We start from the raw sequence: 15,107 nt of genomic DNA, 5'->3' as shown, positions 1-15,107 counted from the left end.
CACTGACTTTATCTAAGAGATGGTGAATGTGTGTCCCTTCAGATGCTTTGTTTTAAAAAAAAAACATTTCAGGTATTTATATACTGCTTAATATTCAGAATTTCTAAGCAGTGTGCATAATGTATTAGATAATCATGCAAAGAACAATTAAAATGCAACATAGGAACAGAAAACTATCTTAAAATGCCTTTGCTCCATCTAATTTCAGTTGGGAGTGAGTTCCCATCTATTATCAGCCCCAGCTAGCATGGTGAATGGTTAGGGATGCTGGGAGCTGAAGTCTAACAACCCCTTGAGGGGCAAAGGTTAGCCACCTGTGCTTTATTCTGTTTAACTTCTGAAACTTGATCCAAGAACTTCACAGCCTGACCAAAGTGACCAGAGATGTACAACATCAGCCCCTGTGATTGGCAAGAAGCACAGTGTCTTGATAGACACATTCTTCAAGTTGTTTCTCAAAAGTGTCTGGGTAGCAGTGCTAATCCCATTAATTTCTCATTAATGTGATGGAAAATGGGTTATAATTTTCAATCTCAAAAGAAAAACCCCCACATACCTTGGGGGAACAGAGAAACAAAACTGCTCAGGTAGGTAAAGTCTTTTTTATAACAACAACAACAAAACAACAGCATTTAAGGAGTAAGATTTAAAAGAGGACACCACTGCCGATTAATAGAAAAAGTACCCATTTATTCAAGGTATGACAAGTGTATTTACAGTATTTTTTTCCCTAGGACAAGATTCTCATGTGTTTCTTAAAGCAGCAATAAAGAATTACATTTAAATGTGAGAAAATGTATTTTGTTGTTACAGATTGTTTTTTCTGCGAAAGAGTACAACACATCCAGCCCAATCCAATGCATGTCATACTTGAGAGTAAGCCCCACGGAGTTCAGTGTGCTTACTCCCAAGTAAAAGACATAGGATAGTGGCCTTAAGGCTAAGGAGTCGTTCTGACCTCTATCATAATACCAACTTTGCACAAATTAATTTTGACCTCTATCATAATACCAACATCACAAAATATATATATTTTGTATCTGCCAAGGAACATTACCTTGGAAATTGCAGGTGTTATGCTCTGCTCACAACTCAACTCTCCTACCAATTACAAGTCAAAGCCTTGAGAAGCTTCAGGATGTTGCCCCAATATAGATCTTCGGAATCCTCTGAACTCAGAAGGGAGCTAACTTTTGAAGAACTTTCTATTTCGCTGAAGGGCAGTGAGAGAGGTACTACCCATTCTTAAAGTCTTGCAACAATTTTTGTGTGCAGAAGTAATCTGCATGCCTTTCTAATCATACAGGGCTGTAGGAAGTCAAAACAAGAACTGTACTGGGTGTTTGTGTGTCTTGACCACTTCTGCCCTTGCTGTCTGTTTAAAGAGGCGCTTAAAGATTAATGCAACACTCGCCACAAAACGGCAGGATTTCTACCTATTCGGGCCATTTTAAGAAGTCAATTGTCTTCGCTTTTACTTTCTAGAGGACTACAGTGCTACCGCCGTTCACTATTTAGCAACATAGGTCCGTCCTGCTTGCAAGGAAACCAGAAACCAGAGCCATGAGAACATGACATGGGCATGATTAATCTAAGGGTGCATTTAGACAGTATTTCTCTATGAGATTGTACCCAGTAGGACCAGTTTCCTCCTGTTCCCCTAACTACAGGAAGAAAGGAGGGAAATTTGGCATTTATCTGAACGTAGGAGCTCCCTAACTTGGTAATACCTGGCTGAATCAGGAGCATAGATGGTTCTCCTCTGTTCATTTAGTTCCTACTCATCATAAGTGAGGGGCAAGGAAGAGAACACAGAAATATGTGACCTGCTCCAGAACTCTTCCTAGGCAGAATCCCAAAGTCAAAGCAACATCTGAACAGGCCCCTATTACAACTCTAGGAATGATGTGTGAATTGCTCAGTTGCTCCAAAGCTTAAGCATATCCCTTGGAGCCCCAAATATGGGTTAATGGATTTCAGATACAGGAATGACTCATGAATGCACTCCTGTACAGTTAAACCTGCATGTGGGGATTATCAAGCATATGCCAGAGGTGTTCTGCTTAAACAGTAGTGCATACACAGCACCAGGAAAAAAGTTTGAGCTGCAAAACCTTATTTCATGAGCGTGTCCCATTTGATTCAACAGGATTTGCATTTTTATTTTTTTCAGAATTGCAGCTGGAACCCGGGAACCATTTTTTTTTCCAGGCAGCAACATCTGTCACAGTGAGATTGATATGGGGGTACACAAATGGCTTCAGGACTGAAGAAAACCAATTTCAGCGCTTTTTGGCAAAAAACAAAACACTATTGCATTTCCTAAGAGACAGTTTTCTTTCCTCAAGAGGAAACCAGCAAAATGGGGAAGCTCATGCAAAGTTTGCTCTTTCAACTAGAAGCATCAATTACTTTTTCAAAGGTTTTTTTTATAAAAAACTGGCTTACCACAACTAAAAATGTCTATTTAAATAATCACTCATTCAGTTAAAATGGCTACTTCTGACAGGCATTAACAGACAAGAGTGGTTTATACCGGTGTTTCAAAATCAGTTTGCATCAACAGAAATGCTCACGCAAGTCAGATGATAGATCTTGATGGGGGCTTATATGCAGCTTTGCCTACAAACACCAGTTTGAACTAGGTATTTGTACAAGAGCCACAATCAGACATTCCACAGACGTGGTGGGAAGCAGAAATAGCTGTGCTTCCTTTCCGTTACATGTCTGCATCTTCTTCGGAGCAATGGGGACATAGCAAGTTCTGTCCCAGTGTAAGTCAATTCACACTTCCATACTGGCCACTTCGGTGGAATGCCTGAAGTGGCCTAGAAACTCTTCAGGTGCTGAAATATGCATCCTTCCTAAATGCTGGGATAGGAAAAAATTAAGCCACAGCAATAAAAAATGGCCTTGAGATGTGGCACTTGATCAATGCTGCTACAATACAATTCTCCAAGACTTCCTCCCAGCATACTTAATATTTTTTTACTTAGTTTTCCGAAAAAGTTATTTACATAATAAATTAGCTTTGTAACATGCTCTCCTAAAACAAGGATAGGATGCCCAAATCTTAGTGCCTTTACGGCATAACCCGGTGCTTTGCCAATGTACAAAACAGGATATTACATGCTGCAGGATGTTACGCTGGCTGCAGACAAGAGAGGAGGAATATTCAGGAATGGAGTGTCTTTTCAGAGGTTCAGCTAGCTGAGCAGGTCCGAGTTCATAAAATGTGCTGAGCACCTTAAAACAAGTCATTTCAGGAGCTAAACATGATGCACGCAAAACGTATTCAGTAAGAAAGGGTTCTATCCTTTTTGTGATAAATAGATGTAACATGTATCAAGGAGAACCAGTCAAAAAGGAGTGTAAAATTGGTTCCCATAATCCCTGCCAAACTAAATGGATATTAAAACCAAGAGTGGTTTAAGACTGACGTTTAGTACAAAAAATCATTAGTTTTTGCATATTCCAAAAGGTAAATACACACCTAATCAGAATTTACCTTTGGCTTTAAACATTTTCCTACAAAGCAGTATTTCAGCCACACATTTACATGGTTTATACGACATGTTTGTGCAGTGGAATCCTCTGCTATCGCACACAGTTAAAGACGACAATCCATCTTAAAACACACTGCGCATCATGCTTATGGGAACTCTTGCTTTCAGCAGAAGAAAAAATGTAGGAAGGGGTGATTTACCTTCTTTCAAGAGAGGGGAGGAGTTTGGCAGGAAGAAAGAGAGAAGGGTGACTCCTGTTTGCTCTGCTACACCTTCAAAAGTAGGAGGTAAAAGTTACAGGCACTGTTAGTTCCATGGGGGAAGTTGCTGCATTTAGCTCATATCCCAAAAGCATTAAGTAGTCTTGAACAGTTTTAATACCATGGGTTTTCCCATGACTTTTTCTTCAGTTCAATTCACAGAATTCCTGGTGCTTAAAGTCCTGGCTGCACACTTGCTCTTTGCTAAAAATGTATTTTGCAGACTATGGTGTAAATTAAAAACTTACGTCAAGACCGTTACAAACTTTGCCTCTGTACACAAGAGAATCTTTGTGCTGATCTTTTCTTCAGAAGGACCTTATAAATAATATAAGTTTAGAACCAGTCTTCGGCACACTTGCCATTATACCATGCTGTTGCTTTCTCCAACTTTATCTACAAGCTGCCAGGAAAAGAGAGAAAGGGGGTGGGAGCAGAGGAGAGAGAGAGTAATTAAGGTGCAAACTACTTCAAACAACATGTAGGCATTGCTGAGTTTTTAAGTAGATGGCCAGGTGTGATCATATTTAAATAGTACGCACCAAAGTCTCACGAGAGACCTTGTAATGCATTGCAACAGTGTTTAGGCGTGGTATGTTTTTATGTTGACACAGAGCAACATGAAGATGCAACAGAATGGGGAAAAAAATCCGAAAGAAATGCAAATATAAAAAACTGTTAGCTCAATAACCCAAAGAAAAAATAAAAACATCAGCCATTCATGCATTAATAGACTGAATATGATATTTTCAACTAACCATTACTGGGGACTGTCTCCTGAGCCTACGCAGGCTTTGAAGAAAACATCAACAATTAACTTTTCAATAAGGATTTAACTCCATGAAAACCGATTTATAAATGATATTCGTAAAGACCGAGAATGAGAAAGATGTAAAGCCAGATTATCAAGGGACTGAACACAACAATGGTTAAATAGATGTAAACATGAGGAAAAAATCCATCTATATTAATTAGGCTTTTGTATCAACCCTACAAATTACGGCATGGCAAGGAAGTGTTTAGGGTGGGGATGCTGAGACTACTGCGTCAGCATAAGCTAGATGCACAAGCTATGAAAGGGCACACTACCAGGCAGAGATAGGACATCATGGAGCAGAGATAGAATTGCTTCTGCCCCACCCTAAACCCATTGTGGCCACAATGAAGTCAGAAGTCACTGTGCAATCTCATACACCTAACGTTTAGCACTGTCAGTTTATAGTGAGTTGTCTATGATCAAATTCCAGCCACTGGGCTTATGATACCACATATGTTCAAGCATGCATAATGCAAAAACAAAAGCCGGCCATTACAGGCACAAACAAATACGGCAGCACCCACAAGGAGGACACCATGTTTGTTTACATGAATGGGCCTTTTAAAAAAGTATGTGCTATAACATAATGAACATCATGGCCAAAACAGGGGCTGAGTGGCTGGCAGGAGCAGTCAGTGAGCCACAGAGATGATGGTCCTCAACAGCTTCTCAGGAGATGGGCCTGCTCTCTTCCTTTAATTCAACATTGAGCTGCCTAAACATTGAACAACACAACTATGGTGTCTGCTCAGTTTTAATGTGGTGTACACATAAAACTAGCTTTCAAAATTCAGTTATCAGTATTAAAACTACTGGATCCAAATTTGAAGTGTCCATGAATACAGCAGTTATTATGAAGATTTGGCTAATACTGTGTTGCATTTGGTACGGAACCAGCATAATTTAAAATTCCACTCATATATTTAGGTACAGAGTCACATATGCTACACATTCAGGTATGTGATAGCTCATATGTTGAATACATGTCTTCGCACAAAATAACAAGGCAATACACCTCCCACTGCCCCAGATTCTTTTAAAAGAGGTGTTCAACTTTTTAAAAATTAATAATAATAATAATAATAATAATAATAATAATAATAATAGATGCTCTTCAGGACATTAATTAAAATATTTTAAGATATTTGCACAATCAAAATATTAAAAAGCCAATTATTGTATCTCTGCTGCATTTCACCTCCTACAGTCTACAGATGAAGTGGGCTGGCAAACAGGACAAACAACTTAGGAACTTTAGAGCAGGGATCCCAAAGCTTATGTGAATTAGTTTTAATACTTACTGAGCTAATGCCAGGTAAATTCAAGAGATAACCAAGGACCGGCACTCTTCTAATAAAACCAACCACCACAGGGAAAAAGCCCCTTTAAATAAAGAAAGTGTCACAGGTTAGATATGGCAGCATTACAACCCAAACTGCTCATGTTTTGTACCAAAAAATGCACTCTCTCTCATACGGCATTTGCTCCTCCACCCTTTCTGGGTAAGTAATATACTCTTAACAAAATCCCTATACATTTCAGGCAACTTCAAATGTCAATAGACTTCCTATATGGAAACAGCTTCTTATAGGAAAATGAATGAAAGCCATATATAGATGGCATAAATATACGGTAATTTTGCAGCAAGTATACCTGCATATACTGTACACAAGTAACCAAACAAACCCCTGTGTTGCAAAGAGAACGTCAGCAATGTCTAGGCAACACAATGGCCATGTACATACACAATAGACAATCTTTTATAGAATTCCTTCAAACCATAACAAGTCCAAAATGAAATCTTAGTCTCAAAGTCTCTGAAAGTCTTTAAATGAAGCGAGGTACCAGACTTTGTACAATGAAAGACAAGCTGTAAATCTTTGTGTATTCAGCAAATATGATGTCCAACACTGAACAGTGATTCCAGATATAGACTACTATATCTGTAGCTAAAGAAGAATGTTTATGTGAGAAATAAGTTATGTGCAAGAATCCAATTCAAATACAACTTTCTAGGTTCTTTTCCTTTATATGGAAAAGCAATTGCTGTGTAAAGAGCATGAGAGGTAAAATATCAAATCAAGTAGAGTAAGATTAATAACTGGTAGGAATCCTAAGGCAAACCTATGCAGTAGTTGGCATTTACCAAGCTCCTGGTTAACAAGCCAGTTTCAAACCCTGTTTCCAATTCCTGCTGAAAAGGAAATTCTGGTTACAATTGCACCGGTGTCAATGCAAAACTGTTAAGACTGGATAGTGAATTTTGAAGGGACAGGGACAATTTCCTCAAGTGTTCTGCTTGATGAATCTCTCTCTCTCTCTCACTCACTCTCTCACACACACACACACACACACACACACACACCGTGTCATGTACAAAACTATTTTTTCCATTGTCTGTCAAAAGCACTCGACATTAGAAAAAATAATTACTGCCCCAAACAAAAGCCAAGACCAGCAAAGAAATCTTACCTGAATAAGAGGAAGAAGCCATAAATTTCAAGGACCATTCCTATCAAGGGCCAGCCAATAAGAACTATAAGTACACCACCCAGAAAGAAGCCTGTGGCTTTCACTTTGTGTTTCTGGAAGAAGAATCTGAATGTCCTTTCTAAACCAATCACAAAAGCCAGGCCAGCTACGAATAAAACCTACAAAAAAATAATTTCATAATGACTAAAAAAGTATTTGAGCACACCTTCAGAAATTTTAAAGGGGGCAATACACTATATTTTACTAAAAGTAGATCTGTTGAAATTAATGACCCTGACTTAGTCATATTCATTTCAATTTTTCAATGGGTTTATGTTGAGTAATACTTAGTTGAATTCCACCCTGGGTGGAACATAAAAAAAAAACCAGATGTCCAAAACCAGAATGCAGTTTCTTGTTACCACTATGACACTAATTAACTCTGGAAGGAAACATGAATGTGTCAAAGGGATTTTTCACAATGCTGGCACAATACAAAAGCAGACTTCATTGCAGAAAATAAATTAATTTGTAAGCACTTAATGTGAGTAGTAGTAGCAGCATGACTTTAAGAACAATTTGTACTGGAAAATGGGCATTACAGTGGGAAAAAAAGTTTGTGATTTAATCAAGCAGGGGGGAAAACTGATGCACCTGGACTTCATCAAGGCGTCCAGCCTAGTCCCAAACAAAGGTACTGTAAGCTTACAAAACAACTAAGGGTGGTAATTAACTATGTTGAAACATGGTAGTAAGAAGTGTAACAATAAAGTAATGATAGTCTAACTGGATCAAAGGATCTACTGCCATTCTGCAGGGTCAGTCCTGGTACCATATTTTGAAGCCCAAATTACTGGCCAGGTTCTGGAATAGCAGAAATCCATATTGAATAGGGAGTTCTAATCAGTTTGATCAATCCTGTATTTATCACAACAAAATACACACTTTTATTGTGAGCAAATCCTGGTGATAAAGAATGAAAGCTAGAAATCAAAGACTTATCTAGAAATGAGTTTCTGGCATATGGGAGCTACACCAACTGCCAAGTGGAAACAAGCCTTTTAACAATAGATACTTTTAATTCACTACCTCTAGCTATTTGTAGAAATTAAATATTTACAGGAGTAATTAATGTGGCTAACTCATTAGGCTGGTGCTTAAGGCTCCATAACCTAATGTTCTACTCAATTACACTGAGATAAATGAAGCCTCTTGGTGTTGCTGCTCCTGGGTGCTGATCTGTGACGGGGCCTTCTTTATAACAGTAACCCGCTTATGGAATGCCCTTCTTTGTGAAGTGTGCCTGTCCCTCTCATTCATTTTTAGGCAGCATTTTAAAACGTTATTGTTCATCAAAGTGTTTGGTGGTTGAAAGTAATTCTTTTCTACAGACTTAGACAATATTAGTTCTGAGGATGTTTGGTTTGCTTTTAGATGCTTTAAACATTTAGAATTGTTAGATACCACCCAGGGTACAAAGCTGCTTACTGTTCAACATTTTTCACTTTGCTGTGGAGAGGAAAGGCATCAACCAAGCTACAACACCATCCTCAACTATACATGGTCAAGGTGATCCTATGATTCTCTAGTCTGCCCTAGACGAGGTGTTCCTCAAGATTTAACTCCGCCCCCCCCGCCAAGGTTATCCATCCCACTACACTGTACAGTAGTGCCTCACAAGACGAAAAGAATCCGTTCCGGGAGTCTCTTTGTCTAGCGGTTTTTTCGTCTTGCGAAGCAAGCCCATTAGCAGATTAGCAGATTAGCGCTATTAGCGGTTTAGCGGCTATTAGCGGCTATTAAAGGCTTAAGGGATTAGCGGATTAGCTGCTAAAAGGCTATTAGCAGCTTAGTGCCATAGAAAAAGGGGGTGGGGAGCGAAACCCCCCCCCCCAGGAATCGCAAGACATTTTCGTCTTGCGAAGCAAGCCCATAGAGAAATTCGTCCTGCGAAGCACCTCCAAAACGGAAAACCCTTTCGTCTAGCGGGTTTTCCGTCTTGCGAGGCATTCATCTTGCGGGGCACCACTGTATATTCAGAGAGAAGCACATTCACAATTCATGTAAATATCACTCATGCAAAATATCACTTACATTCCCAATAGCCAAAAGTGCTTTGTCAAAAAATAGGATCATTCCAAAGAAAAGGAAAAACACTCCAAAACCTGTGAGACCCATTCCAATTTCTGCAATAAAAAAGGAGAGAGTTAGTATTATGTAGCCCCCACCCAAAGCACATAATTAAAATACACATAATTAAAACCAGCTCTCCCCCACAGCTGCACATGACATTTGCCCTCTTTCAGGCAGGAAACATGCAATGATGCAGGGAGCTGCTTCATAACGTAAGAGTTTTCTTGCTGGATCTAAGGGTCCATCAAGTACAGTGGTACCTCGGGTTAAATACTTAATTCATTCCGGAGGTACGTTCTTAACCGAAACTGTTCTTAACCTGAAGCACCACTTTAGCTAATGGGGCCTCCTGCTGCTGCCGTGCTGCCAAAGCATGATTTCTGTTCTCATCCTGAAGCAAAGTTCTTAACCTGAGGTACTATTTCTGGGTTAGCAGAGTCTGTAACCTGACGCGTATATAACCTGAAGCATATGTAACCCGTATCAACAACTGGGCTCATCCAGACTTCCTTTTGTGCAATGTATCTAGGCACAGCTCTGTTTTAAAGCTCTGTGTCTGAGTGCTTTTGCTTTTTTAGCCCTGGTGCTTTCCCCATGAAAATCCACTCTTTACCGCTGAATACACAAAAGAAAAAGTACTCGGATGCTGAACTTCAAAGTAAGAATTTGTGCCTAGAAAGCGCAGGGCAAAAGGTAAGTGTAGATGAGCAAACACACTGGGTTAGAGATTCAGCTGCAATCATACTTTTTCCTTATGTTTTCTGCTTCACACCCACAACACCATTAATTTGTTTGATAACTGTATTATGATCTCTTCAGGAGAGTAACCAGGATGCAGTTTATACATGATTGAAGTAAAAACAGATCATCCAGTGCATTCTCTTTCAAAATAGAATTGGCAATATCTTGTTTAAAGAAAAAGTGCCATGTCTTCTCTTCTCTCTCAAAGCCCTGCTAAATGCACAATACTACTAGTAAGCATGGCTTGGAAAAAGGACAGGACACCTGCTAGTCACAGGACTGCATATGTATGTACACAATTAACAGATATAATTTATCCGGTTTACTTTCACACAAACCTATCTGATTAAAGAGGAGATAAGTTTAGTGGCTAAGTTTGAACCATTAATTTGAGAAGCTTGTTTCAAACTGCTGCTTTTTCTGGAAACAAAAAGGCTGCACTATTAGGGACACTGGCAACAAGTAGAAGGGATTTTTTTCCAGAGGATTAGTGTCAAGTGTATTTATGTACCTGCCCACAGCAAAATGGAAACAGTCCTTATTGAATAAGCTGAATAACTTATAAGTATCAGTTTCACCAGAAAGCTAAATCTCCGTTTAAAAGAAATTGGATTTCATTTTCAGCCAGAGATTATTTTTGCAAGTTTCATTCAGTCCAAGTACTCTACAGAATAAATTCAAAGCCTCTGCAGTCACTATCTCTTCTAAACAGCTGTACAATGACACTGTCAAGAACTAGGTTTTTAAAAATTATTAATGAATTGCTTTAAGAATCACAACAAAAATGAGATGGATCATGTCTTCTGTCTTGGAAAAGTTATGAACAGCTCTTAACAGAGGGTCTGGACCAATACTCTAAGAAAAAATTAAAACTATTTTGATTTTTCCAATCAAAAAATCTAAATGGAAAAAATATGCTCTGCAAATAGAAGTCTGACTTCTTAACACATGATGTATGAGTTAAAACAGACATAGTTCAAACAGTTCAAACAAGATCTATGATAAATTTTGTATTCAACGATTACCATCTTTTTCCTTATTTCCTTATTTGAAGTTTAAAATAAGGGGCCGTCTTATACACAGATAGTGCATGGTGCATTTTCTTAATTTTAGATTAAAAAAATTAGGGGTCATCTTATACATGGGGGCGTCTTATACACAGAAAAATATGGTATATTTTCTTAAGGAGTTCTCAGTTGATCAATATATTACACAAAACAGTAGTGTTCAAATCATGCAATAAAGGTAAGCAAGCCCCTGACGAAACCTGTAAGTCCGAACCCAAAGTACCCAAAATTTTAGTCAAATCACAGTTCCGCTGAAAGCTGAAAACAGTATTTAAGGGAGTAATCATAAATGGTAAGGGATGCAAACCTTCTCTGACCCATGTATTAGAGCAATGCAGAAAGATAGGTTTTTGAGGTGTAGCCCTCTGAAACCCCAAAATTTAAATTAAAAAGCAAAACCCTCTGTGATCCCATGATGCCAGAAGGTTTTATTTCTGCCTCCCCACCCCCATGACTTATTTTTTTTTTAAAAAAAGCATTGTTTACCGACTGCAGCCATAAAGTCTCCTGTTCCTAAACTCTTAATGCCAAAAGTGTTTCCGTCCTCCAAATTGTGTTCATTTTAATAATAAGTAAATGACCACACCCACTTTTACACTTCAGCTTGAGGATTAGCTGTGGGTCAGTATGGCCATTGGCCCAAAAAAGGTCAGCCACCCCTGAGCTAGGCAGTGCTTTGAGGATATTATTTTTCTATGCAGCAATAGTACACACACTATTCCACCATTCTTTGCTATCCACAAATAGCCAACTACAATTAAAATTAAGCTTCAACATTTTCATCTTTGAGGATCACCCCATCCTTAGTGGCATCAACCAACTAGTGTTCTACAAGAAACCTAAATTACCGCTGTACCACAAAAAGCAATCCAATGCTTATAATCTTCCCTCAGGCAAAAAGCCAACATTTAAATACTGTATTAGGAAAATGATCATGTTTTTGTGCATTGTTATGAGAATATACAAATGCTTCTGAACACTCCTTTAGTTCTCACATGACTATGCAAGATATTTGTGCAGAAATGAAGCATACATAGATGCCTCAATGGCAATTGTGCATAATTTTAAATCTTGGCTTTAACTGGCACAACAAAGCAGTTGCTAGCTTGGGCTTTCATATTTATGAAATCGCTCCTTTCAACATGTCTCAACTGTGTCATTGCATCACAAGTCTTACCACTTTCACATTAATAGTGTACGCCTCCTAATTATGCAACATCTATGAGTAATAATGGGCTAGATTTATTTTAGAATAAAGCATCAACCAATGCAGTACTAGTTTGTTCAACTGAGAGAATCACACACTGCACAGAAAAGCTTGCTCCTCTGAAGTTTTTCAAACTCTGGGCAGTGTAAAATATATGTCTACAGTGGTACCTCAGGTTACAGACTCTGCTAACCCAAAAATATTACCTCGGGTTAAGAACTTTGCTTCAGATTGAGAACAGAAATCGTGCCGCGGCGGTGCAGCAGCAGCAGGAGGCCCCATTAGCTAAAGTGGTGCTTCAGGTTAAGAAGAGTTTCAGGTTAAGAACAGACCTCCAGAACAAATTAAGTTCTTAACCTGAGGTACCACTGTACTCAGAAACACACCCCATTTAGTTCAGTAGGGGTTACTCCCAAGTCAGGGTCTACTGAAGTACAGCCAAATAAACCTATACCAATCATTCTACTTGGGAATGGCCTTGGAGAAAATTCAAAAGTATGGTGAATAGGTGACTACAGCAGTTTCATTGGAAACTATGATGAAATATTCTAAAGATCTCTTCCCTAGTACAGTGGTACCTCGGGTTAAGTACTTAATTCATTCTGGAGGTCCATTCTTAACCTGAAGCATCACTTTAGCTAATGGTGCCTCCCGCTGCCACCAGAGCACAATTTCTCTTCCTTAAGCAAAGTTCTTAACCTGAGGTACTATTTCTGGGTTAGCGGAGTCTGTAACCTGAAGCGTATGTAACCTGAAGTGTATGTAACCTGAAGCGTTTGTAACCTGAGATACCACTGTATGTGTCAGAGAATGTAATGTTGGAAAGGACCCCAAGGTTCAAAACAATTAAAAACTTTATCAGGAATATGTATATCCCACTCTGAGTTGTTAGTATTTTTATAGCTTTGATGTTTTTTATTCTAACAGACCTGAACCTCTGCTGTCACAATACTAAAGCTTGATCACTAACTTGGGAAGACCAGGGTTATTACTGTCCTCTGGGCAAATGAATTTCCACAAACTTCACACATGAGAAATTGCCCATTCTGTTAATCTTGACAATCCATACTGCATTACAACTCCCAAACTGCATTGCATTTTGTCAGAGTAGACTTCCAAACCACAACTATGCTCCAGGCAGACATTCCTAAAACTCCCAACTTCTTACACTCCTCTGCCCCGTCATTCTACCTTCCCCAAAGCATTCTATGCCACATCCCTGCCCTAAAGATTTTTCTCCAAAGGCATTTAACTTCTAAATGAATGTGGCATTCGCTCACATTCTTATCAACTGAACTTTCTCTTTCTTTTCTCACTTAGTTCAATTTACCATTTTCCAGCTACCTGAATGTGTACAATATATTGAGATGTTTATTGTTCCAAAACAAAAATAGTAAAATACAGCAAGAAGTTACTTTCTCAAGCTTCCTTTTTTTAAAAAAATGTTGTTGCTGCCATTTTTGTAGGGACATCCATTGGCACCCTGTATTTAAGCACTAGCTTGGCAGTCACAGGTGACAAGGAACTTCATGCAGGTGAGCGAGAAGGCTGGCAGGGAATGGTCAGAGGACTCCATCCCTCCCAAGTGCTCAGTTTAAAAACTAAACTAAGCAGGCTGGAAACAGGAGAGAAGCAATGGGCATTTCTCCCATCATGGAACCCGACCTGGCATACATGGGGCTCCCAGGCAGCCTAAGCACCGAGCAGACCCAGATCTGCTTAGCTTCAGGTCATCCCCTGGGCTGATAATCTTAGGGAGCATCATGACAGTGTGGTGCAGCGGTTACAGAGTGCTGGACTAGGACCTGGAAGACCAGTGTTCAAATCCCCCACTCAGTCATGAAGATCACTGTGTGTGATGCTGGGCCAGTCACTCGCTCTCAACCTAACCTACCTCACAGGGCTCTTGTGAGGCTAAGGTGGGCTGAGGAACTACATAGGCTACCTTGAGCTCCTTGTAGGAAAGGTGGGATATAAATGCCATTAATAACCACAGAATCCTACGATTGTAAAGGGACCCCCAAAGATCTTCTAGTCTTTGCAATGCAGGAATAGGCAGGTGGCCCATTTGGGTGATAGGCAACTAACAAATCTATTAATAAAAATAATAACTGTATGTCTAACAAACCCACCCACCACAAATCAGCACCACACTCTAACCATCTGAGCTAACTGGCGTGACCTACTGTATAATAGCAGTAAGAGCACAGTAATTCAAAGCTGCTTATTCCACAAGCCCAAACACATGTCCTATCGCTATCTTTAAACAGCATCCTTACTTGCATGGCTGCTCTATTCCCCAAACCTAAAAATATTAAGTTACATTTCTCTGTCTCTGTCTCTCTCAGGAACAGAAGCAATGTTTGCTCAAAACGTGTCGAGGAGAGGGGCGTCCCCCCCCCCACTCCTGAACTCGCCCTACCCAAGTGGCCCTAGTAATAGTACAGTAATGGCACTAATGGTGGGCGACTCATTGGCTGAAGGGTCTCCCCAGCCCCCTCCTCCCCGGCCCGTGACATAACTCTGCGCCCGTCCCCCTCAAAGCCAACGGTAACTCTTCCTTCCCCTCCCCCCGCCCCCCTCCACACACCCCTTCACCCACTCTGAGTGTCCGTGAGGGAAATCATGGCGACGGCGGGAGCAGCGCGGAGTGCGCGCTGACAGGACTCTTAGCGGGAGCCGCCGGCGGAAGAGCGAGCGGACGAACGGAGCCGCCTCAGTAGCAAAGCAGCGGTAGCAGCAGCCGCCACGTCTTCCGGAAACACGCAGCCCCGCCTCGCCTCGCTTCCCTCAGCTCAGGCTGCCGGACCCTCCCGGCTGCCGCTCCTGCCGCCGTCGCCGCCAACGAACCAAAGCGCCGTCCCATTGGGCAGGGAGCGCTGAGCCAATCAGCGCCCGGCTTAT

At 40.2% G+C, this 15,107-nt stretch overlaps 2 protein-coding genes across 3 annotated transcripts in view; one reads left to right on the top strand and one right to left on the bottom strand.

Annotated features, from left to right (window-relative positions):
• RECQL (RecQ like helicase) overlaps window positions 1-15,107 on the top strand; it is a 64,182-nt gene that overhangs the window by 33,797 nt on the left and 15,278 nt on the right. The window lies entirely within an intron of this gene.
• GOLT1B (golgi transport 1B) lies at window positions 670-15,064 on the bottom strand. 2 transcript variants are annotated; one of them, XR_014502665.1, is made up of 6 exons: window positions 14,806-15,064; window positions 9,150-9,241; window positions 7,056-7,234; window positions 5,885-5,966; window positions 1,240-4,169; window positions 670-1,201 (listed from the first exon to the last, which is right to left on the bottom strand). XR_014502665.1 is itself a non-coding variant. In XM_083402535.1 (5 exons), exons 1-5 carry the CDS (start codon window positions 14,828-14,830, stop codon window positions 4,131-4,133), a joined length of 417 nt encoding a protein of 138 aa, XP_083258661.1. In that variant the 5' UTR covers window positions 14,831-15,064; the 3' UTR covers window positions 670-4,130. The 2 variants fall into 2 exon arrangements, 1 of the variants encoding a protein (XP_083258661.1); XM_083402535.1 differs by having other exon boundaries at window positions 670-4,169.

Source organism: Podarcis tiliguerta (genome assembly GCF_965153285.1).
Source record: "Podarcis tiliguerta genome assembly, chromosome: 10".
NCBI lineage: Eukaryota > Metazoa > Chordata > Lepidosauria > Squamata > Lacertidae > Podarcis > Podarcis tiliguerta.
The sequence above is the reverse complement of the archived record's forward strand: the minus strand, read 5'-3'. Positions and strand labels throughout refer to the sequence as shown.